The 26471-nt window shown below is 42.9% G+C and overlaps 1 protein-coding gene across 6 annotated transcripts in view; it reads left to right on the plus strand.

Moving 5' to 3' along the window:
• Positions 1-17336: 17336 nt before the first annotated feature.
• The window catches only part of PANK1 (pantothenate kinase 1), a 48584-nt gene continuing 39449 nt past the window's right edge, over positions 17337-26471 (plus strand). The window contains exon 1 of one of the 6 annotated variants that reach the window (XM_023760500.1): positions 17337-18600. In XM_023760500.1, coding sequence (XP_023616268.1) covers positions 17895-18600 — 706 coding nt within the window. In that variant the 5' untranslated portion in view covers positions 17337-17894. Of the gene's footprint in view, positions 18601-19328; positions 19514-26471 lie in introns of those variants that run through there. The other 5 variants (XM_023760499.1, XM_023760498.1, XM_006096613.3 and 2 more) reach the window with 5 other exon arrangements.

Below are 26471 nucleotides of genomic sequence, written 5' to 3' on the forward strand. Positions count from 1 at the left end.
CGGCCAGGGCGCCGCACTGAATGCTGGGAGTGGGCGGGGCTCTTAGAATGACGCCGGGACGCGCCGCAGTCTTCCACCCGCCCCCGGAAGACGCTTTCAAATCTGGGGGCGGGCCTCCGAACGCCGGGCGACCAATGGGCGGAGGAGCTGGTGGGGGCCGGCCAGCGGAGGGCGGAGCTTCCCGCGGGGCTGGGCGCGCTGTGGGGGCGCCGGTCTGGGATACGGTCCTGGAGACACTGAAGACCTGGCCGGGGCCCGGACGTGAGGCCGCTGCCACCGGACAGCCCCGCGACTCCCCTAGGACGGGTCCCGGAATGGCGGGGTCCCAGTGCAGCAGAACTGGACCCGCGTCTCGAGAGGCGCTTATGAGGAGCGCCGCCCGCACCCTGAGGGTCACTTCTCTCGGTGCAGGACCCTACCTGTCATCTAGAGCGGCCCTAATGAACGAAATAAAATTTTCCCAGAAAAGATGTCTAAAAGCATTTTCTCTTTACTTTCTTTTTAAAATATAAAGAGCCACCGCTGTGAGGCGCTGTACGGTGACAATCTGAGTTCAATGCACAGGCAAGGTCTTGCAGAGCCCAGAATTCAGTGCCAGGACATCCTTCTCTGCTTCCTTTAAAGGGATCCTCTTCTTTCGAGTGTGGTGTTACTACAGCCATATGACAAGGATTTACTACTTAGGTCGTCTCCCCCTGCTTGCTGTACTTCATTTTAAAGAAAAACAACTGCTAACGTTAACTGAACATTCATTTACCTTGTAGTCATGGTGCTAGGCTTATAAAATGCATTGTCTTACTAATGCTGAGAACAACCCTTTGAGGTAGGTACTGACGGGTTCAGAGGAAACTGAGGTCCTTTGGTTAAGTAATGTGCTCAAAGGTATAAGAGTATTATGGGTGGAGCTGGACTTTAAACTCAGCTGATTGACTCTAAGACCCACTCTCCTACATGTGGTCTTATTTTCAACTATTTTACTTGGTTAGTAGAATAAATAGCTTAATGAACTTACTGTCTTCTTTTCCTTGTCATTCTACTAGTGACCTGGCGCATGGATTAGTGCACATTGAAAGGAAATTAATTAGAAGGTGGCTGGCGGGGCAGGAGTGGGCGAGACAGACCAGACATGCCCTGAAGCCAACCTCCCGGGACCCCTCCCCGGCCCAGCCAGCCGCACGTGGGGTGGCATCATGGCTCAAAGGGCATCTGTGGAGTGAGTGGGGTCCCTCTGGCAGGTAGGGTCCTTCGGCCTGGCCTGCGGGGATTGGGCTGAAACTGGCTTTCCGACATCCCCCGAGGGGTCCCGAAGTGAGAGAGGGCACTCTGCAAAGTTGCTGTCATACAGGGTGTGGAATGCAAATGCAAGTGTGCAGTAAACAAGATTCGGGCCAGCAACAACATAACCCACAGCCAAAGGTGGAATCACGGGGGCCCTGCAAGGAATCGGGCTCCCTCCTCTCTGGTTTCAGGGTGCGTCACCTGAGAACCACTGCTGCCAAGTCACTGCATCTCAGCAGCTCCTGCATTGAGCATCTGCCCCCTGGTGGTCAGTGTGTGTCATAGTGACTGATCAGATAGATGGTGGGAGGGACACTTAGCATATTAGCCTTTTATATATGCAGTAGGTCCTTGGGTTAGGTCAGAAATCTGTTCCTATGGTGTGATGTAACGTGATTTTCGCTGTAAGTTGGAACCCACCTACATAAGCACCTACGGCACTCACATGGAGCACATACACAGCAGTAATGAAATGAAACAGTAAAAAAAATGTTAAAAAAAGATAACAATTCCTGACCTTTACTTGTGGTAAATAAATAATAAAAAAACATAAAGCACATATGTACATACGTCAAAATGATGGAACTCTTTTTTTATAAATAAATGGGAGATGGTGACGTAACCACGAAATGACGTATGTCGAGTCTGACATAACCCAAGGACTGCCTGTATAGATATTTATATCTCCCATAATCTCCCTCTCCCTCCCCTCACTAACTTACCATTGTCTCCTCACTCAGTTTGCCTTCTTCCCCCACAAAATAATTATATTTGAGTTGAACCAGTTTGGAGTAAAGAAGAGGATGCAGGGCCAGGAGTAAAAATGAACAAAAGAAAGTAGCTGTAAAAGGGAAGAAAGCAGGAAATAGGAAAAACTTGGCCCGAATCTTGTTTACTGCACACTTGCATTTGCATTCCACACCCGGTATGACAGCAACTTTGCAGAGTGCCCTCTCGCACTCCGGGACCCCTCGGGGGATGTCTGAGAGCCAGTTTCAGCCCAATCCCCACAGGTCAGGCCAAAGGACCCCACCTGCCAGAGGGACCCCCCTCACTCCACAGATGCCCTTTTCCTATTTAGGCTGGAACTCAAGTCTTCAGTGGGCTCAACATCAGTCTCCATTGCTCCTCAGGCAAGTCTACCCTAAATCCACACTTCCTTTCATACCTCATATAATGCCTTTATTGCTTTTACTAGCTGTTAACTAATTCCCAGATCTCTAACCCTCCAGATCCTGCATTTATTTATCATTTGAAATATTTATTGAAAACCTCCTATAAAACACGAGGGTAGGAGTTAGGGAAACAGTGGAGGAGAGTGAGAAAAACAGACACTACCCTCAAGGAGCTTATATTCTAATGGGAGAGGTAATCAAGTTAAAAAAAATACAAATAACTGCCCGGCCGGTGTTGCTAGTGGTTGAGCATCAACCTATGAACCAGGAGGTCACGGTTCAATTCCAGTCAGGGCACAGGCCCGGGTTTCAGGCACGACCCCCAGTGTGAAGTGTGCAGGAGGCAGCCAATCAAAAACTCTCTAATCATTGATGTTTCTATGTTTTCCTCTCTTTTCCTCTCTGAAATCAATAAAAAAATATTTTTTTAAGTGCATTGCATTTTTTGATAGTTGTCTAACGGAGGTAGAGGTATGGTCACCCTCACTGCCCATTCTAAATTTAATTCAGAATATCTCAACACTGGCCAAAATACCCTGGTTCTAAAGCAACACCTTGCCATTAATAGAAATATGTATAAGAAAAACAAGTGGTAGGCAGGTTTTTATGTGCTTTGACTAATTATTCAAGGGGGCTTCCCCAAAACCAATCATTTGAATTGTCCCTTTGACGGTCAGTCATATTTTACTCCGTGAGACAATGCACCATAGAAGATTCCAGATAAGTGAGGGTATGCCTTTCTTTTAGAAAGTAAGCGAATGGACTATAATGAAGGGAGAGGTGGGAGCACAGAATGTTTGCTCAAGGCAAAGGAAAACATATGTTGAAGTAATGGGGGTGGGGGAATAAGTAAGGCTACGTAGACAAATGGACGGGTGGATTCCTGGCTCTGCCACTTTAGAAGTTTAGGACATTGGGCAAGGTCAATGGACCTTTCTGAACCTGATGCTTCTGAAGTGCCCATTTTTCTTAGGTACAGATGATACCCAATAAATGCTAGTTACTATTACAATGTAACATGAGAGTCCAATGTAGAAAAATAATATAAGCCCTAACCGATTTGGCTCAGTGGATAGAGCGTCAGCCTGTGGACTCAAGGGTCCCAGGTTCGATTCCCGTCAAGGGCATGTACCTTGGTTGTGGGCACATCCCCAGTAGGGGGTGTGCAGGAGGCAGCTGATCGATGTTTCTCTCTCATTGATGTTTCTAACTCTCTATCCCTCTCCCATCCTCTCTGTAAAAAAAAATCAATAAAATATATTTTAAAAAGAAAAGAAAAGAGAAAAATATGGGGATGATGAGGATGAGAAGGAAAAGCTGGCTCTCCAAAAATAGGGCCCAAACCACAGAAGCTTAAAAGTCATTCAAAATTCTAATGAATTCTTTCTAAGTTGAAGGAAATATTTTAGTACGATTCCTGAAATACATTTTAATTCTGAGTCACAGTTGTGATGTGCAATTTGTGATGGTGACCTATAAAAACAAATAGCTATAAAAACAAATAGAAAACCTTTCAAATGAGTGGATATTTTGGGGAAGTTTGTGGGAGTGTGTGTGACATGTTTGAAATAAACTGTTTTCTTTCTCTTTTTTTTCCGATTGCTCATTGTGGGGCAATACGTGACAGATTAGTACCAAACAGATAATTTGGTACAAAAAGAAACATCTATATTCAATGACTATAAATTTAGCATCTCCAGCCTCTTGCCAAGGCATCTTCATGTTATCCAGCCTGGGGCTCAGCTACCGACTGTGTCAGTCAAACAGCCAAGAGTATCAGGTTCTGTTGCTAGAAATATTCCAACTCAAATCATCTTGGCAGACAATACCCTCCCCTAAATTTCTTTGTTTAGTAAAGTAAATTTTAGGAGACTGAATTGAAGCAGAAAACACAAGTAATAGCCACAATCTCTACTACGCAACTCCAAAATAAGATAAAAATAAATGAATAAATAAACAAAAACCCTCTGAAACCAAAAGTGTTTTTTATAAGTTTGGTACCAGGACTATTTGGCAGCAAAACCTGCTGTGGACAAACATGTCTCAGTCCTCATATCTGTGAGCAAAAGTCATGCACCTTTTGCTACTTGCCGACATTTTGTGACTTGGGGATTAACAATTGCACTGTGAAAATACCCACAGGAGTTAAAGACATGTCTCTGGGTAACAGTGAGAATAAGACAAATAAGCATCTGTCTTTATCAATAACCCAGAGTGGAGTTATTGCAGAAGTTAGATGGTGGAATGTCTGAGATATCTTACCGAAGAATATGGTGTGGGAGCTACCACCATGTATGACTTCAAGAAACAGAAAGACAAGTTGTTGAAATTTTACAGTGACAGCGATAACCAAGAACTAATGAAAAATAGAAAAACATTGCATAGGACCAAAAATGATCTTGACCATGTTGATTGAATGGATTCAACAACAATGAAGTAAAGATATTCCACTGACTGGTTTGTTGGTCATGAAACAAGTTAGACCAGTGATGGCGAACCTTTTGAGCTCGGCGTGTCAGCATTTTGAAAAACCCTAACTTAACTCTGGTGCTGTGTCACATATAGAAATCTTTTGATATTTGCAACCATAGTAAAACAAAGACTTATTTTTTGATATTTATTTTATATGTTTAAATGCTATTTAACAAAGAAAATTCAACCAAAAAAATGAGTTCGCGTGTCACCTCTGACACGCATGTCATAGGTTCGTCATCACTGAGCTAGACTATGCCATGAAGAACTGAACATTGAAGGCAAGTGTGAATATTCAGGGGGCTGGCTGCAGAAATTTAAAAAGCATCATGGGATCAAGTATCTTAAAATCTGTGGTGAAAAGGCTGTTGAAAACGCTGAAAATTACATTGATAAGTTTGCTAAGATAATATCTCCAACTTGTTCTTGCCCTAAACAAATTTACAATGTTGATGAAACAGCTCTGTACAGCTGCTAGATTCCTAGAAAGAGTTTGACAATGGCTGAGGGAAAGTACCAACAGGTTTCAAGGATAAAAAGCAAAGGTTGACGGTTCTTGGCAGTCCAAATGCCACAGGCACACTCAAGATAAAATTGGCAGTGACTGGGAAAAGCCTATATCTAAGATGGTTAAAAGGTGTTTGCAATTTACCTGTGCATTATTATACAAACAGGAAAGCGCCCATTACAAGAGAAATCTTTTCGGATTGGTTCAATAAGCCCTTTGTGCCAGCAGCACAAGCTCATTGTAAGCAAGCTGGACTGGAAGACAATTGCAAGATTTTATTGTTCTCAGACAACTGGTCTGCACATCCCCCTCCTCAGCTGACAAAAACACATGACAAAAACACATTAAAAAAAAAAAACAAAAAAAACAGGGATGGAGTCCTCTGAACAGCCTAAATAAGGGATTATACCAATTTAGGTCTTCTTAAGTAAGACCTTTGGACCCACCTGTATTTACCCCAGCTCACTTTTTCCTTACTAACCATTTTAGACATTCATATACATTATGAAAAAAAGTCCAAGAAAATTGAGAGTACAAAGAAAAACTCTCCTGCCCTAGCTGGTTTGGCTCAGTGGATAGAGCGTCGGCCTGCAGACCAAAGGGTCCCAGGTTTGATTCCGGTCAAGGGCACATGCCCAGGTTGCAGGCTCAATCCCCAGTAGGGGGTGTGCAGGAGGCAGCCAATCCATGATTCCCTCTCATCATTGATGTTTCTATCTCTCTTTCCCTCTCCCTTCCTCTCTGAAATCAATAAAAATATATTTAAAAAAAAAAACAACTCTCCTGATGATCCACCACCCAAATGTTAACATGTTCATCTTTTTCTTTTTTGGGGGGGTGGGGGGGGTGGGGGCGGGGTTCATATACATGTTTAAAATGTCAACTATTATTACTATTGCCTGTTTCTTTTATAGTCAGAGTTACCTTTGCATTCCCTTTTTTCTTTTTTATTTATTATTATAAAATAAGCATTTTCACCATTTTTTAAAATGCTCTTTATGAGCCATTTTCATATGTCTAATAGTGTGTAATTTGACCACATTATAATTCACCTAACTATTCCCTATTATTAGACACAGAGGGATCGTTTTCCAGGAAATTCAGTCCTCTGGGTTCCATACTTGGCCTCTCACGCTGGCATTGGTGTATGTGGCCAAGTGACAGGTGTTTCTATATTCACAGGATAAATATCTTCTTAGAGTCATCAACTTTTCACAAAATTGAAAGAGGACATTTGTTCTAAAATAAACCCAACCCATGCATATTATGAAATAGAACTACAAATGTACATGAATTTTTAAAATAAAGCAAGAAAAGGATTTTTTAAATTAAATGAAATGTGGTTGCAGAGAAATTATTTTGTTGACATATTTGTGAATTATAGATGCAGCCTACATTAGTAGAACTATGTGATGGTCTTTTGTAATACTTAGTTTTACATCTTCGGGTTGTATATATAAGAAAGGAGTGCTGCCTCCTTGGGCGTGGCTCAGTGGTTGAGTGTGGACCTTATGAACCAGGAGGTCACCGTTCAATTCCCGGTCAGGGCACATGCGTGGGTTGTGTGTGGGCTCCATCCCCAGTGGGGAGCGTGCAGATGGCAGCTGAGCAATGATTCTCTCTCATCATTGATATTTCTATCTCTCTCTCCCTCTCCCTTCCTCTCTGAAGTCAATAAAAATATATTTTTTAAAAATCACCAAAACCCCCAAATCAGTTCTCATATATCCTTCGCCCAGCTTCCCGAATGTTCACAACTTATATAATGATACTACAATTATGAAAATCAGGAAATTGACTTTGATATTATACTATTAATTAGTATACAAATCTTACTCAAATTTCACAGTCACACTAATGTTTTTTTATGGTCCTGGGTCCAATTCAGGATCACACATTGCATTTAGTTCTCATGACTTTTTAGTCTCCTTCAATCTAAGATAGTTCTTCAATGTTTTTTTGCCCTTTATGACATTGACACTTTTGCAGAGTACTGGCCAGTTATTTTATTGAATGTTCAAGTTGGGTGTGTCTGATGTCCTCATGATTGAAGTTATGTTATGCATTTTTGGCAAGAATAGACGGAAGTGAGATTGTGGCCTCCTCAGTGCATTTCAGGAGTCATGTGATTGTTTAACATTTTTATTGAGGTGACATTGGTTAATAAAGTTATGCAGGTTTTGTCCTGGCCAGTTTTCTCCATTGGTTAGAGTGTTGTCTTGATTTGTTCCCTGGTTAGGGCACATATAAGAATCAACCAATGAGTGCATAAATAAGTGAAACAACAAATTGATATTTCGCTCTTTCTCTCTCTCTCAATTTCTCTCTATCTCTATCTCTCTCTTCCTTCCCCTCTCTAAAATTAATAAATTTAAAAAATTATATGTTTTAAGTGTACATCTTCTGTATATTGTATTGTGTATTCATCACCCAAAGTCAAGTCTCTTTCCTTCACCATTTATTCCCCCCAACCTTTACCCTTTGCTACCTCTCGGCTACCTCCCCCCAACCTCCTTCCCTCTTATAATCACCATAGTGTTGTGTGACTATGAGTTGGTTTTGTTGGTTTTCTTGCTTGATTCCTTCCCCTTTCCCACCAGCCCCTCAATATTCCTCCCCTCTGACAGCTGTCAGGCTGTTCTCTGTACCTATGAGTCTGTTTCTATTTTGTTTGTTAGTTTATTTGTTCATTACATTCACATATAAGTGAGATCACATGGTATTTGTCTTACTCTTACCGGCTTATTTCATGAGCATAATACTCTCCAGGTCCATCCTCAAAAGGTAAGATTTCCCTGACCTGGAAGCTTTGGGAAATGTCTTAATTGGTCTGTGTTTCTCCTCTGTGATAGGAATTATTTTGTCCATATTTTCCCCGGGTTCCACTCTTTGGGACTTCTCTTCCGTTTTTAGAGAGGGGAAGGGAGAACTTCATTTTGTATATGGGAGGGAGAGTGAAACAAATTTATTTATCAACCGAAGGGCAAACAGTGGCAGAGACTGACCATGTGTTTTCCAAGGTCTTTCTTTTTTCCTTCTAGGCATTAAGTTAAACTACATTTGTCAGCCTCTCCTGCAGTTAGGTGGGGCCACAGGATTGAGCTCTGGCCAATGAGATGTAGATCAAGTTGATAAATGTTGTTCCCAGGCTTATTACCTAAAATATGCCTTACAACCCTCTATGCTCTCTTTTCTTTTGTTAGCTGGATGTCAACACCTAGGACAAGACTAGATTCCCGAGGGACTGAACAGAGCAGAAAGCCCCAGCTGTCCACACGGAACTCTTTGTGAGTCACAAATAAACTTTTCATGTGTTAAGTCACTCAGCTTTTAGAATTATTTATCACAGAAACTAGTGTTAATGATGCTGATTAAATCTCCACTATACTAATTTAACATGCTGAAGGTTATATGAAACATGGGTAGCTAAATGTTTATTTAGAGATCCCAGACCTAATAATATATATTATTTCTGCTGTGGAATGATCACAGACTAGCCGATTTGATAAATTTTAATTTTCTAAGGGTTGCTTTTCTGACACGAATATAATGAAATTTCTGACCCACCCATAATGGAATAATGGATGTCACATCTAAATGTGCCTGTGGGGTGGGACATAAAGAGATGCAAAGTGGCCCTAGCCGGTTTGGCTTAGTGGATAGAGTGTCAGCCTGTGGACCGAAGGGTCCTGGGTTCAATTCCGGTCAAGGGCACATTCCTCGGTTGCAGGCTCTTCCCCAGCCCAGGCCCTGGTTGGGGCGTGTGCAGGAGGCAACCAATTGATGTGTTTCTCTCACATCGATATTTCTGTCTTTCCTTCTCTCTCTTACTCTCTCTAAAAATCAATGGAAAAATAACCTTGGGTGAGAATTTTAAAAGAGAGAGAGAGTTGCAAAGTGAAGTGGTTAAAGCCTTAAAGTTGTTTTTAGGGATGGTCTTAGATCTGTTCCTGAGTCAACATCACAGTTGATCTATCATTCAAGGTCCAACTAGGTGAGAAACCACCCTGAATGCTCAAAAAGAGGGACTGTGGTGCAGGAAAGAGGAAGAAGCAGAGAGGTAATCAGAAGACAGTGGGGCAATGCAGGAAGCCGCCACCACTGTGCACAGGGAAAAGGTGGTGTAATTGGAGCCCCGGAGATAAGACCGCCCAGTAAAAGACAGAGTCAAGGCAGACATATCTCAGAAGAGGAAGACCCTGCCATTCTCTCACCAGTGCCTCCCATGGACTAAAGCCAGCAGGGAGACAACTGACACTGGAACCTGAGAAAGACAGCATGCAGAAGCCAGCCTTCTGGCCTTCTGAGCACGGCAAGGGGACAGCAGGCCGGAGATGTGAGCACATATGAATGGGAATCACAGAAACTGGTAAAAACAGGAGGAGCTGTAGAACATTCTATTCTCAATAAAGTCAAAGCTCGAGTGTTAGAGCAACTTAAAAGAGCATTGCAGTCAAAGGTGGGCTATTTTAAAACTTCTCTTGCTTTTTTGGAGCTTCTGTTTTCATCATTGTGATTTATCACTTTTTTCATTTTTATTCTAGGTCATAGAAGAGCCAGCATGTGGGGGAACTTCTTTATTCCGTGTTCAAATATGAAATCTCTGCAGGTGTAGCTTTTTTCTCCTTCAATTTTTGTAAGCAACTTTAAGTATTTGAAAATCACAAAGGTGAAAGGTGGAAGAAACTCTGCCTCGGCGACTTAGCAGTTCTATGCTATTGGGCAAATCGCTTAAGCAACCTCTGCGGGTCTCCTTTCCTCATATCTAACATGGACACAGTATCTTATTTATCTCGCTGGCTTATTGAAATGATCATAGTTTTCCTCTGTTTTAGTGAGACTATGCGAAAATATTGGTATATAGAAAAGCATTGCATAATGTTAAAACATTATATGTATTAATATGTCTCCAAATTCATCTCCCTACAATTCCATCCTTTATTTTTGGGGGGTTAGCTTTACTAAGATATAACCTAAATACAATTAATTTCATCAATGTAAGTGCACAATTCAATGAGTTTTGGCTAACATTTAGAGCTATGTAACTACTACTGCAATCATGATATAATCTATCATTGCCCCCAATAGTATCCCTCAGGTCCCTTTGCAACTTTTATTTGTTAATCCTCACCAGAGGATATTTTTCCATTGATTTTTTATTTTTATTTATTTATTTTTAATATATTTTTTATTGATTTCAGAGAGGGAGAGAGAGATAGAAACATTAATGATCAGAGAGAATCATTGATTGGCTGCCCCCTGCATGCTCCCCACTGGGGATCAAGCACACGACCTGGGCATATTGCCCTGACTGGGAATTGAACTGTGACCACCTGGTTCATAGGTCAATACTCAACCACTGAGCCACGCCTGCCGGGCTCCCTTTGCACTTTCATACTTTAAAAGTTAATATATACCCAAGAGAAATGAAAACATACAGTCACACAAAAATTTGTACACAAATGTCCATAACACTACTAGTCATAATAGTTAAAAAGTGGAAACATCCCAAATGTCCATTGACTGATGAATGGATAAGTAAATTGCTATATCCATGCCGTGGAATATTATTCAGCCATGAAAAGGAATGAAGTACTGCTGCATTCTACAATATAGATGAACCTTGAAAGCATTATGTTAAGTAAAAGAAGCCAGTTACAAAAGACCACATATTGTATGATTTCATTTATAGGAAATGTCTAGAATAGGCAAATCTATAGAAAAAAAGTGAAGAATACGTTCTAAAATTGATTTTTGGGTGATGGTTGCACAAATCTGTGAATATACTAAAAGCATTGAATTGTACCCTTTTAATGGGTGAATTGTATGGTATATGAATTATATCTCCATTAAGCTATTACCAAAAGAAAGGTTAAGAATTAAAGGAAATATAAAACAAAGACAACATTTTATTTTATTTATTTTTTGAATTGTTTTTGAAAGTCCCCACAACTAGGCTTGTGCCCTGACCAGGAAATAATGCATGAAATAATGCTCCAACCAACTGAGCCACACTGGCCAGGGATCTTTCAAATCTCTTTGCATGACAGTTTTCATGTCAATTTCTCAACCGTCAAGTACCAGCATCAGTGTGGCTTCCTCAACTGCCCCCTCCCTTCTAGTTATTCTCTTTCATGTCATTTTAATTTTTTCATGTCACTTAACATAGTCTGTATTGATTTACATCTACTTACTTATTTTCTGTCATCCCCTGCCCACCCCTCCAAGAGTGTATGTCGGCAGAGATGTTTTTGCCTTGCTCATCACTGTAACCTTAGTACTTGAAATAGTAGCTTGCACATGGTAACATCATTTAAAAATATTTGAATAGATATACAAAATACAGATAGCTATAGTAGAGATTGTTATACCTAGAACATTTTTTAAAGGGGGAAAAAAGCTCTTTTGGAAGAATCTAAGATATTAGAACTGCAAAAAAAAGTTAGTGAGAAATAAAGGGACCCAATAATTGTTATGAAAGGCAATGCTATGCAGGCAGTGGAATACTATATCAGGTGATTGCGACCATGGTGCAAAATCTGCAGGTAATGGGGAAAACACCACCTTTAGGGAGGCACTACAGTTGAGTTATGAATTGTGCAGGTCCTAGAACCAAACAGACGTGAGTTCAAATGTGAATTATATGCTTTTTGCTGTGTGAACTTCCGCCAGTTAATCTCTCTAAGCTTCAGTGGCCTCATTTGGAATATGAGAATAATAACAGTACTCAACTCACATGACTATTGTGATTAAAAAGACACTTAGAGCCCAGTCGGCATGGCTCAGTGGTTGAGCATCGACCTATGAACCAGGAGGTCACAGTTGGATGGTTTGATTCCCGGTCAGGGCACATGCCCAGGGTGTGGGCTCGATCCCCAGTAGGAAGTGTGCAGGAGGCAGCCTATCAATGAACCTCTCTCATCATTGATGTTTCTCTCTCTCTCTCTCTCTCTCTCTCTCTCTCTCTCTCTCCCTTCTTCTCTGAAATCAATTTAAAAAAACAAAACAAAACAGAGTGTGCTTAGTACAGTGCATGGCATATGACAACTCAATAAATATTCGATAATAAGATTTATAATTTTGCTAAACCCAGCTCCATTCCTGAAATTATGCCCAATACTTACTCTGATCATATCTTATCAAATATCTGGGTAGTCACACTCCATCCCTCTTCCCAAAGTCATAATTAACTAGAGGCCTGGTGCATAATTAACTAGACTTTGTGGGCAGGTTAGGTCCGGCTGGCCCACCCCCATAGGGGCCGATGGGGTGGGGCTGGCAGGGGGGGAGGGGCCGAGGGCAGTTGGTAGGCAAGCCCTGCCCCCTGATAGAACTCCCTGTCGAGGGGACAATTTGCATATTAGCCTTTTATTATATAGGATAGGTGCTCAAAAAGTATTAGTGAATGATAGGAAGTTTGTTCTTGTGAACATGAAGCAAGTTCATTCATGTACACACAGTTATTACTAGTAATGGCAGCTACTGATGCTATATTTTTCCATCTCTGTTGACTGAAAAAAATGAGAAACATCAGTGATGAGAGAGAATCATTGATTGGCTGTGTTCTGCACTTCCCCTACTGGAGATGGAGCCCCCAAGCCAGGCATGTGCCCTGACCAGAAATTGAACCATGACCTCCTGGTTCATAGGTTGATGCTCAACCACTGAGCCACACTGGCTGAGCCCAAATCTGCTTTAAAAAAAATCTCCTAGGTTACTGGTAATGTTCTGTTTCTTGATCAGGTGCAGGTTGCACAGGGTGTTTATTTGTGCAAAATTCATTGAGCTTTACCCTTAGGATATGTGTACATATCTCTGTGTATATTATTTTTACCAAAAAGTTAGCCAGGAACAACTCCCTGGTTTAGTCTTATGTATACTGATGCTGGAGAACCCTTGACTTACCTCTCTCCCAAAGAATTGTAAGGACCTGGAGGGCAGTGAAGGCATCTGTTTTAGGGTCTGCAGCATAGTATATACACTTAATAAATAATTGGCAAATAAATGAATGAATGAACAAAGGGAGAGAAGTGGCTTGTGGGTTTCTTCTTCCCTCACTCTCTCCCAGACATTATTGTTCCTTGCCCCTTCTGGAGCACATGACAGCTCATGCCTCAAAGTTACACCTCTGAAACCCTCCCCCCTTTTGAAACCTGCGAGATGCCACCCATCTTCCTCCCGACCACATGTTGGGTGTAACTGATCCAGGGCACCAGCCTGACAAGGGCAGGAGAAAGGAAGCAGGTGGAGAACGTTCTGTCCCCAGGACCAGCACTTCTGCCCTGCTTGGGGCTGAGCCACCTGGCTCAGGCCTTCCTCCCCAGGTCTGGGAATCAAACTGGACAGATTATGTCCTTGGAGATTCTGCATTGCTAAAGCTTTTATTTCCATCTGTGATGTAAACTGCTACCTTAACTACTCAGCTTAAATTATGTAGGAATTTGAAAACTATATATTTGAATATTTAGGAGTAGCAATGAAGGTTTGTTTTTGTTTGTTTGTGTGTGTGTGTGTGTGTGTGTGTGTGTGTGTGCAATCTTACAGTAGAAAGTGAGACACCCTGGGTGAAATATCACCTGTCATTTATTCAGTCACAAATAATCACAAATAATTACCAAGAGCTTCCTAGAGATACAATGATGAACAAGAGTCATTAAGAACAGGAACCATTAAGGAAACTTAGAATCAAAGAATAATATTTAACTTTTTCATAGTATTTATGATGTGCTGGGCCCCTTTCAGATATATTCATTTCATCATTGTAACAACTCAGTAATGTTATATTATTATTCCCATTGTAGAGTTAAAACTGATAGAGTCAGGAAGGTAAAGTGAAGGAAGTAGGGAATCTAGTTTTAAGGATCAGGAAGTTCTCTCTAAATGTAAGAGACTGAAGTGGAGATCCGAGGATTGAGTTGGAATCCGGTAGGCAAAGAGGTCTGGGGGAAGAGAATTTCAAGCGATAGAAACAGCAAAGAGATAATCATTCAAGGGACTGAAAGGCTGCTTTGTAGAGGGAGCTCAGGCTGCCTTGGCTCCCTGGAGAGTCAGAGAAAAGTTCAGGGGGTTCGCCTGGGAGGAGCTGCCACAGCCCCTGGCTCCCCCCGTTGCAAGCCTTATGGGGTCCCTTAGAGCTCAGGGGAGAGTGGGGACCTCTGTCTTCCAGGGCTTTAAAGGCTGGGCATTTAGGGAGTATCAGAATATTCATCAGCTCTATGCAGATGTACCTAAGGAGATTTATTCTCTTAATTTGTCATCCTTGGGTGTGGTGGGCAAATGGCACTAATTGGATTGCTGTTATCTGTCTCCCGGAGTAGGATGATTTAAGCTATTCACCCTCTAGTTGGGGAGAGGTGCAAACCATTTCCTCGCGTGTCCTTGTTTTAGGGAAGATGGGATTTACTAGGTGGCTGCAAACTGCTTTTTAGTTTCCCCATTCCACTGGTTCTGGATTTTCCTAGCTTCTTACTACTCTATAAGAAGATAACATAGGTGTTTTTCTGTCTTCAAATATGATAAGGTCAGGGAAGCAGAGATAATTAGAAGATTTAGGATTTAGCCCTAGCTTTGCTCTTAATAACCTCAGCCATCTCTCTGTGGCTCAGTTTCCTTATCTGAAAAGAAAGAGTGGGTGGACTGTTGTAGGAGGCTGGATCAGCATTGGGTGGTAGCCCAGTGGGATCAGACCATTCCTGGGTTCAGCAACCTCGGTACTTGAGTTCCGGCTAGGAAAGAATTCAGAGCCAAGACCCAAACTATAAAACATTTATTTGGTAAATCACAGAAGTAGAAAAAGTAATTCCTAGAACAGGCTTAGGAAACAAGTTATAGAGTTAAGGGGAGGGCCCTTGGAGCTAGGGAGTGAGGAAGCTAATGGTAAGGAGCCTGGGGAGAGGGGACAAGGACAGAAAAGGTTCAGGTTGCTCTCGGGAGTGAGAGCTTACATGGTCCATGTCCTACAGGTTTTAAAGGTGGAGATTTTGGGGAAGATTCCAGCAGAAGGTGACAATAGATAGAATATTCATCCTTTTTCCAGGTGTGTCCTTTCAGGGTTGTGGTCTCCACTGACTGGCTGGCTGACATCTGGGCAGGGGGTCATTATTCAAAGCAGTTGGTCCTGAGGTCAGCTGTGGCTGGTTTTGCTTTTCTGGGCCTGGAGCAGAAATACAACTGAGGCCTAGATGTTATCTCTAGGAAGGAAAGGTCAGGGGGTCCAAACTGCTAGGGGAGGAAAGGTCACCCTGGGGGTGAGGTCCCACTTTACAATCGTCCTTTGCTAGGCACCCAGGGCTTTCCACCTTGGTGACCGTCTATACCTGGCCCGTCATCCTTGCTCTGCTCCTGTCTAACTGCCTACCACAGGACCTGAGCGCTCAAGTGGGTTCTAAATGTCTGCTTCTTAGGTAAGGTTCTGCTGAAGGCATTGCCAATCTGGCTGCTGCTGAATGCAGGGAAGCCTCTGACGCCTCCATGGGTTAAGTACAAATAATGGAGAACATCACGCACAATACACCACACAATGAATATGGCTGCGAGCATGGTTTGCTCCGGTTGTTTGAAATGAAGGGTGAACTAATAATAACAATGAAATTAGAATAATGACCTTGAAACCAGACAACTAATGGGTCTGGGCTGCCTGTCACTACTTAAGCCAATTAAGCAGACAGGGTTGGATCATATGTAAGGTTTTTGTTTTTTAATATATTTTTATTGATTCCAGAGAGGAAGGGAGAGGAAGGGAGAGAGAGAGAGAGATAGAAACATCAATGATGAGAATCACTGATCGGCCACCTCCCGCACGCCCCCCACCAGGGATCCAGCACACAACCTGGGCATGTGCCCTTGACTGGAATCGAACCCGGGACCCTTCAGTCCCCAGGCCAACGCTCTATCCACTGAGCCAAACCAGCCAGGGCGGTTTTTGTTTTTTTTTAACATATATTTTTATTGATTTCAGAGAAGAAGTAGAAACATCAATGATGAAAGAGAATCATTGATCAGATGCCTCCTGCACGCCCCCTTCTGGGAATCGAGCCCACAACTCGGGCATGTGCCCTTGACCAAAATCGAACCCAGGCCCCTTAAGTTCACAGGCCAACGCTCTATCCACTGAGCCAAACCGGCTAGGGCCATATGTGAGGTTTTATTACAATAATGGCAGCCAATTTGGGAGAGCAACAGGTCATCCACGAAAATCTACTCTGCATCCCCTACCCCCAATAAACCAACTGCTTATATTGGGTAGAAAGACAAGGATTACATGGGGAAGTAGGCAAAAGGAATAAGAATGGGTATGGAAAAGTAATGAAAACGGGTAAAATGGTTACAGATTATAGGTAATGTGGGCTGGGGGGTTGCAAAGTGTGGATGCCTCTGGGACTCCATTGTTCTTTGGTAACAAGGTTGTTAATCTCCGTAATGATAGGCATTTCTTGGATGAGAATGGAAGGCATTCCAAGGTTAACTCCCAGGTCCCGGGGTGTTCAACTCCCAGCCAGATGAGAATATGCTTTCTTTAATCAGAACAAAACAATCACGGTTAACAGAGCATGTTTAATATTTCTTATACCTATAGCTACTCTCTGCTATTCTATTTCTGCCCCTAACAATCTCTTTTGAGCACTTACTGTGTGACAGACTGTACCAGGTACGTTCAGGTAGATTCAAATGCTGAGGCCTCAGGGATTACACAACTTTGGGAAGATCCTCACCATCCCAATTTGTCCTGCCTACTGAATATGCCCAGTCCTGTTTCCTATGGCCAGGTGTGTTAACTTTAGCAATGATTTTCTTGGGCTTGCTTAATTGGCTAAGTTGAAATTTGAGCCCAGTTTTGACTCCAAAGTTTCTGGTGTCGACCACCGCTTGATGCTGAGGCTATCCCACCTCATGAAAACACAGGCAACTCCTTCACTCCACAAACAGCACGACATTGTCTCTTAAAGGCCTTTCTGGGTGAGGAAAGCGCTTTTTATAGCCGGGGCTGCTTCTGTTTACTCGGTCTCTTCCAGCCCTGGTTAATCCTGCCTACAGCTGTGCCCTTCACTGTCCTTACACTGTATTCCTAGGTTTCCTCCCCGCAAAAGACAACTCCACGGGACCACGTGGTGCTCGTGTTTGCGCCAGCACTCCCCACCCTCTCCAAATCAGCCTACCTTTCTAAAAATAATCCCTTCTCCTCCCTCCCCTCAGGCCTGTGAGCAGTTGGATCACTTAAACTCAAACACACTCCCAAGGGTTTCAGGGAGGAGGGAACAACGTGAATGACCTTGCGAAGGTATCTAGCCCACAGGCGAGAGGAGTAGCAAACCTGAAACCTCTACAAATTCCAGTATTTAACGTCTTCCCCGTGCATTCCTCCGGAAGCTGCCCGCCTCGCTCCGTCTCTCCTCGGCTCTCTTCGCTACACAAAGCCCAACCCGCCTATCCCTTCTTTGAAGACCCGGAGAACTTCAGTCCCCATGTTGAGAGTCGTCGGTGGCGGCGGCGGCGGGCAGGACTGGGCATGCTCAGTAGCGGGGACAGGTCTGGGAAGTGAGGAAGCCGCGTTTGAAGTCGCTGGGCCCCGGGATCCGGAGGAGGCGGGCTGCGGGGGCCCCAGCTGGGGTGGCGCCGGGATCCCCGATTCCGCGCCCGGGGAGAGCATGCTTCAGGCCGGCGCTGCAGAGCCCGCGCGCGGGGGGCAGGACGCGGAGGAGCTGGGGGAGAGGGTGGGAGGAGGGGAGGAGCACCCAGCTCGCCATCCCCCGGCGCCGGCTCTGCGGCTGCTGAATCGGAAGCCGCAGGGAGGATCCGGGGAAATAAAGACGCCCGAGAATGACCTCCAGCGAGGCCGCCTGAGGCGGGGCCCGCGCGCCGCCCCGCCAGCCTCTGCCATGGACGCTCACAGCGGGCAATCTGAGCGCTCGGCCCTGCACGCCCCGGGGGCCCCCGCGGGCGCCGGCAATGCTGCGGCGAACGGGCTGCTGCACAACGGCTTCCACCCGCCGCCCGTCCAGCCGTCGCGTCTCTGCAGCCGGGGCTCTGCGGGCGGCGGCGATGCGGCGCCCTCGCGCCTCCCGCTCCTGCCCGAGCTCCAGCCGCAGCCACCGCCCCCTCAGCACGACTCCCCGGCCAAGAAATGCCGCCTACGGAGGAGGACGGACTCCGGGAAGAAGAACCGGCCGCGTAAGTCCGCTGGGCGGGGAGCGCCGGCGGGAGGCAGAAGGCAGCGCGCGGGGCCAGGCACCGGGAACGCCAGGGCGCGCGCCCCGTGCGCTCCAGCGCCCGGTGCCGGGGTGGGGGTCGGGGGCACTGATCGGAGGGACGCCCCGAACTGATTTTTTTCCCAAGGAGCGCTGAGTACTAAAGCTCGCTGTCTGAGCCTGAGCCTTGACTGCTTCCACCTGTAGAATGGGCCGATTGGACACGGAGCCTCGGGTGCTCCTTAGGTCGCGGCTCTGTGGAAGGCAAAGACACTGCTCGGCTTTCTGACTTGTCGGTGGAAAATTGCATGCGTGTGAACCTTTGATGGTGCCTGGGAGCAAGGGTAGAACTAGAAGGACAGTCGGAGCTCCCCTTTGCCTTATCGGAGCTCGTCTGGCTGGGTTTGGCGCTCCAGCAGCCAGCTTGCCCTTTGAATCGTAAAGTAGCAGCCAGCACCTTGGGTCTATTGGTGAGCTCGAGAGCTGGAGGCGTGGAGTTTGACAACCCTCCAAATCACAGCCTATTAAACGCTGTTTTTTTCGCAGCCAATGAAAGGACCTGTTGGGCCAGACACACCCACTGATACCATGTGGGCCGGAACTATGTGGGCCAATAAGGACTGGAGGTGGATTTTTTTTTTTTTTCGGTAGTGGAAACTGGAGTTGAGGGTTTCTAATGCTAATATACAGCGCAGAAAGCTGTAACGCACTATTTCACAATCTAAAGCTTGTAGATGTCATGTTAGTTTGCAGAGTACCTTCCCAGCAGGGCGTTCTGGGATGTAAATTTGTGGGTCGAGTTTAGAACTGGTTTTTCCTATCTGGGCCGAACCTCATTCAACTAGTTACATCTTTCTGGGTGTCTTTAATGAAGCTTAAAAATGGCAAAAAACAAAGTAAGTAAGATGCATGCTAAAAAGTGATTGCATTAAAACATGCACCTTTTGCATATAGATTATTCTGTTATAGGGACATTGCTAGATAAGTTTTGGATTTTTCTATAAAAGCTTAATATTTGGCAAACAGCTTCAGTTTGTTTCTCTCTGTTGATCCATTTAGACTCTTAGCTTTCTTGCATTCAATTAAAGTCTCCGAGACTTTGCAAAGTATTTTAACCTGACTGTGGGACGTGGCGACTCTGATATTGTGTTTTGTAGGTCAGAAATATTTAGGTTGAAAGTTAGATCTTGTCTGGAACTTTGAAGCCACACAGCAGATTTGGCCGTGGTTGTAAGACATTTAGCACCTGAATTTATATTTTCTTTCTTTTATTTTTTATTTTTTTTGAGACTTTTTAGAAAATGATTATTTATGGACTAAATATTGATTACTTTTGTCTTATTAACCTGTTTTATTTCTTTGGAAACCACATTTTAGTTATTTCTCTATTCACATTAGCAAATAGTATGAGAGTTTGCAATGTAAATAGCTAAAATATAATGAAGAACTGTACTGAGTTTTTGTTTAGTATTGCTAGCTTGAATGATCTATGTTTGAGGATATAACACTTCTTAAAATAATTTTGAGGAAGTGAAAATACACTCTTAATGGCTTGGAGACAAAGTAAAAATAACTTTGCCTTAACTTGTACTTGCAAACCCACAGGAATTATTTTAGAATACAAGAAAATACAACATTATGTCTGTGCTTTGTGTCGAAAAGTAAAATGGTTTGTAATTTTTACAAAAATAAGCATTTTAGTTTATTTTAAGCTTAGCAACCATATTTACTTACAAACTGTTAAAAAGGATTTGTCAAAATTAACTTTATTTTCCTACCATGTTTTCTTTTCTCAGATTTGAACAAGCATTTCAGAGATAGATTTTACACGTTCTGAGTCACATATGCTGTGTTCACCACCAAAATTTCTTAGTTAAAACTAGGCTTAATTTAATATCTTCACACATTGCCTGTAAACATTCAGGGATCTTCTTATAAAAATACTGCTCAGTCAGTTGATATTTAGGTACTCTATGATGACTCTACTGAGAGTTAAGCATGTCTCTATTTTTTGTGTCTGATAGATTTTCTGTGAGCAATTATTACAAAGAGCATTTAAGAGTGTGTTAGTGGTGGAAGCACCAAAGCCGGACAAGTAATTTCTACTTACCAGTTTACAACATCAGACACCTACTTCTGTCCGAACAACTGTATGTTAGGACAGTCAGATGATCACTTCTCAGGCAGGCACCTGGAATGCATGTGTGGGAAGCTGTGTTTCTATTTGGTAATATTTTGAGTTGAATATGATAGCACATTCAAATGCCTAATGTTTAAAATAATAAATGGAACAAAATAAACAGGTCAGTAGTTTTCAATGATTTACAAAATTTAAATCTGAGCCCTCAGTGCAGGCACTGTTCACAATCTTGTCATCTAAAAATCAGACCAGTGGCAGATTGATTTCACTAAACCAGGAAGGGGGAATATTATTCGCTGTCTTCACCTAAAGGACCATCACCTCACCCTACATAATTCTTGCAAAGCTTTTCCAAAACTGCTTCCTCAATCTTGGCTACTTTACCTGCCTCTGCTACTTAGCAACTGTGTGACCTCAAGTTACTAGCACTCATCCTGAAATGCTGGGCTTGGCTAGGTGATCTCCAAGCGTTGTTTCTTGTACCTTCAAAAATACCATGATACTTTTTGGCCCAGCTGGTTTGGCTCAGTGGATAGAGCCTCGGCCTGCGGACTAAAGGGTCCCAGGTTTGATTCCAGTCAAGGGTACATGCCTGGGTTGCGGACTCCATCCCCAGTAGGGGTGTTGCAGGAGGCATCCGATCAATGATCCTCTCTCATCATTGATGTTTTTATCTCTCTCCCTCTCCCTTCCTCTCTGAATTCTATAAAAATATATTATTAAAAAAAAATACTATGATACTTTGGACCTGACTTCTGTGCCTTAGTATTTCATTATGCCTTTTTACCTTGTGCCAGTTGTTTTATGTTATTTGTCTTATCTCCCCAATTAAGATGGAAGAGTGATTATAGATAATATATTTTCTTGTCTTATTCCTTGCACATGAATGTTTGATGTCACACAGGAAAATGTATAAGTGGCATCACCACCTCATTGAGGTAGTTGTTTCCATCTCTGCCATAGACTTTGGCAAAGTCCTTCACTAGAGTTTCCATATGGTGTCAATAGGGAGATGCCTTGGGTCTGCTGGGTGCTCTGATTGTTTGAAAGTTATATATAAATAGCACCTTATGGAGGCAGCTCACCTCCCAAATATTTTGAAATGAATGATAGATAGTCCTAATAAGATGCAACAAGTGCCTGATGTCCCATTGTAAATGGTGTAGTCATTTGAACCCCAGAGGGCTTGAGTTTGAATTGCAGCCGGGAGCTAGTAATTTAACTTCTGTGCTTCAGTTTTAGTATCGGTAGGATGGAGATCATCATACTACTTCATTGGGTTGATGTGAGGATTGAATATGAAGAACTTAGATTCCTGCTTGATACATAGCAGTCACTCAGTAAATGCCAACTGTCTTCACCGTACAGAACACGGTCCACCATTAATCCATAGGACAAGAAAATTGAGCTGACAGACAACCTCAGACTGACTTTCTTAGTTTTAACAAAAAGGCCTTGCCCTGGCCAGTTTTGCTCAGTGGTTGGAGCATTGCCCCTCAGACCGAAGGGCTATGGGTTTGGTTCCTGGACAAAGGCATGTACCTGGGTTGCAGGCTCCATGCCCCTGCTCTGGTTGGGACGTATGTAGGAGGTAAACAATCGATGTGTCTTTCTCACATCAATGTTTCTCTTTTTCCTCTTCCCTCCTTCCCTTCCACTCTCTAAAAATCAATGAAAAAAACAATCCTCTGGTGGAGGATTAAAAAAGGAAAAAGAAAAAAGGCCTAGGATAAAAAAGACCACAAAGTTGTTTGATTAGGTGTAACACTTGTAGTCCCATAATTGCCTTATTTTGCCCTCCCCCTTCAATTAGATAATACAAAAATATATCCCAAAAGCTGGAAAAATACCCATGGTCCCATCATTCAAAGAAAACATCGCTTAAAATGTGCCATATCTGAAAGGTAGTACTAAAATGACATTTGGAATTCTCTTTTTAGCATTAAAACGTCATTTTTAATGATTTTATTGTTTTCTCAATAGTCCATTATATGAGCATACCATAATTTGCTTAGTTTGTCACGTAGCTTTAGGCTGCAGCTAGGGTCTGGCATGACTAGTGCTGCAGCACCACCTTTGTACATGACTTTTCTACCCAATAAGTTATTTTTGATAAAATTTGTTGATATGTGTCTACTTTTTGGAGGAGGAACAGAAATGGCTCAAAGTAGTATATGATGTTGCCTTGAAATCCTGGATATTTTAGACCCCAAGGACAGTGCTAGATAAGCCCCACTGGAGGACAGAGGAGAAAATTGTAAAGGAGAGAACGGTTTGAGTCACTGAACACTATGCTACAGAAAGACAAGTATTTGAGCATCACCAGGAGGCTGGAGGATGTGAGCTGCCTTCCTCCTTCCCAGGGCATTGGAACAGGCTGGAGTAAGTGCTGGATCAGTGTGGCGGCCTCCCGGAGGGGAAGTTCTGACTTCTCAGATCATCCAGGTAAACACTAGCAGAAAATAGGTGAGAGTTCATTGTGTACAAACAAATAAACCCAGATCCGTAACAGTTTTAGGGAGCCACCGTTGTGAGAGTACAAGGCTTCAATTTTCTAAATTTCAGGACATTTAGCTTTGGCACTTGGGCTTTCCACTACCTCTGAATCTGGCTAATTAGAAAAAGCAGGATAAGAGATATATTGGTAGAATTTTTTTGGTTGAATCTGCATCTAGTGTGGATACATGCGTATTAAAAAAATCAGTAATTCTAGATGGATGGGAAGCATTGCAATTTAAGAACAAAAGTGCAAAATGGAAAGCAGGAGCCTACTCTAGCGTTGCTACCTTCTGGGATGTGGTCAGATTCCTGTTTGTCAGTGAAGTTTGTCCAGTGCACATTTGAACTGAAGATTAAGAATTTAAGGCTCAAGCAGCCACCATCAAAGTGGTTGGGTCAGGAATCAGGATCTGGTGGACATAGGAATACCACTTTTCCCCAAAAGATCAGTAAGCGGATTTCAACATTAATACAAAGCATATTTTGTTTGGCATAGTAATCAATTTTTAACATGTGGGACATTAAATTAAGCAAGTCAATAAAACAAAATCCATCATGGTTTTAGAGACAAAATTAGTAGGGAAACAAAGGACTACTGGTTTTGATTGACAGGTTTTTGGTTTTCTTTTGTGTGTGTGTGATAGCATGCCTTTTAATTGAGTGTGTGTGTTTTAATACTGACCAATTACCATGAAAATAAAAATAAATCAAGGTTTGACTTCTGTTATATTTAATTACACGTGCGTTGGCTTTCATTTGTAAGCCAGCATTCACCCTGGGATGACAGCATTCCGAATCAGATATGGAAACTGTTCAGTGTACCCAGAAGTTCGCAGAATTTCTAAGTAGACCTTTTCTCTAGATCATGCAGGTGTCAAGCTCGGTATCTCATTACTCAATTGATGACATCTTTGGATGCTTAGAGTTGGCTAATCATTGCATGCACGTGTGTGTGTCTGTGTTTTTCCTTGGAAAGAAGTAGATGATTCAAAGGGTCAAGGAAATTTTATTTTTAGAGGCAGTTACATCAAAATGACCTGGACCTCTACAGATGTCTTTATAGTTTGGAAAGAGGATGGAAGAACTTATGACAATAGTGGGTACCTACAGTAGTCGCGTTGGTTGACTGAGTAATTCGAGTAGCTTTTATTGAGCAACAGCTATGTGCCTATTGTTTTGTATGTGTTTTTACAAAAATATGCACTGACCACTCCCACTCTTCATATGACAGATGGGGAGGGGGAGGCTCAGAGAAGTGAAGTGCCCTAACCCTGTAGTTAGTGAATCGCAGGGTCAAAATTCAAACCCAAGTCTAACTCCATTGCCAGCTAGCTGACATTCTTTTCTGCCACAATAAGCCTATTGTGTATTTATGTCGGGGTGTGTGTGTGTGTGGGGGGGGGGGGTAAACGAAGTATGTTCTGTAAAACTTTCAGAAAAGTTAAGTGTGTGCAATTTTTACACCTTTGGCAAAAAGCTCATCTATGTGCTTGTAGAAGTAACAGCATCAGACACTCCTACCAAACACCCTGTGAGATAGGTATTGCTGTAGATTGAATGTGTGTGTGTGTCCCCCAAAATCCATATAGTGACATTCTGACCACAGGTGATGGTATTAAGAGGCAGGGCCTTTAGGAGGTGATTATTAGGTCATGATGTTTGAACCTTATGATTGGGATTAGTGTCCTTATAAAAGAGACCGCGGAGAGCTAGCCAACCCTTTCTGCCATGTGAGGTTGCAGCAAAAAGACAGCAATAAACGAAGTGAGCCCTAATCAGACACCGAATCTGCCAGCACCTGATCTTGGACTCCAGAACTGTGAGAAATAATTTGATGGATATAAGCTCCCAGCGTATGGTATTTCTGTTAGAGCTGCCCGAATGGAGTAAGACAGGTACTATCGTGATCCTCCTTTACAGGTGAAGAAACTGAGGGAGGGCCCACATACTCTGGGTTAAAACCATCTAAGTTCAGATTTTGACCCGTTGGGCCACCGGACCACTCAGGATTCTAGTGGGTTTCAAAGAAGTGTGGACAGTTTCTGGGGTGGAGCCTTCTAGACCTTGGGAGCCATCAGATCCTCATTTTACTAATTATTAACAGTGTGAAATTCTTAACTTCTTAGAAGCTTGCTTTGAGTAGAGATAACGGTGCCTATATTTTTTTTTAATCAGTTGTGAGGACCAATTATAGTAAACATAAATAAAGTGTATAATAGAATGCCTGGACCCTGGTACGTGCTTAGTAAAAGATATTTTGCTATTAATGCTAGCTATTATTAATAAAGGGCATTTAATATTAATATTAGTGCTGTTAGGCACAGAGGCTTTTAAATTTTCTGAAACCTCAGGATTTCTGTGAACTCATCTTGTTCCAACTGAGATCCTTTTGGGAACTGGGTTTCAGGGTATGCTCCAACTTGAGCTGACATCACCTGAATGGAAGCTCCCCTAATTCCCTCTGACATTTCTAGAAGGACACCCGACCTGTGTCACAAGTCTTGACCTCATTGTCACTTTCATAGATTTCCTCATATCAACTGCTGAGACCGAGTACGGTGTACCCTGTGGGAGAGTGATGTTGGTGACATTTTGTTGTTATTGTTTTCAAAAATATATTTTTGCCCTAACCAGTTTGGCTCAGTGGATAGAGCGTCGGCCTGGGGACTGAAGGGTCCCAGGTTCGATTCTGGTCAAGAGCATGTACCTTGGTTGCGGGCACATACCCAGTAGGGAGTGTGCAGGAGGCAGCTGATCGATGTTTCTCTCATCGATGTTTCTAACTCTCTATCCCTCTCCCTTCCTCTCTGTAAAAAAATCAATAAAATATATATATTTTTAAAAAAATATATTTTTATTGATTTCAGAGAGGAAGGGAGAGAGATAGAAACATCAATGATTTATTGATGGGCTGACTCCTGCACACTCCCTACTGGGGATCCAGCTTGCAACCCGGACATATGCCCTGACTGGGAATCAAACCATGACCTCCTTGTTCATAGGTCAATGGATACTCAACCACTGGGCCACACAGGCTGGGCTGATGTTGGCAATTTTGTAAGAATGTGTAATTTACATTACTGCTAATCTAGTTTCAGGAGAAAGTTCCTTTTATTTTTTTCCTTCAATGTTTTTTTAAAAAAATATATTTTATTGATTTTTCACAGAGAGGAAGGGAGAGGGACAAAGAGTTAGAAACTTTGATGAGAGAACAA

Source organism: Myotis lucifugus, unplaced genomic scaffold (assembly GCF_000147115.1).
Source record: "Myotis lucifugus unplaced genomic scaffold, Myoluc2.0 scaffold_184, whole genome shotgun sequence".
Lineage (NCBI taxonomy): Eukaryota > Metazoa > Chordata > Mammalia > Chiroptera > Vespertilionidae > Myotis > Myotis lucifugus.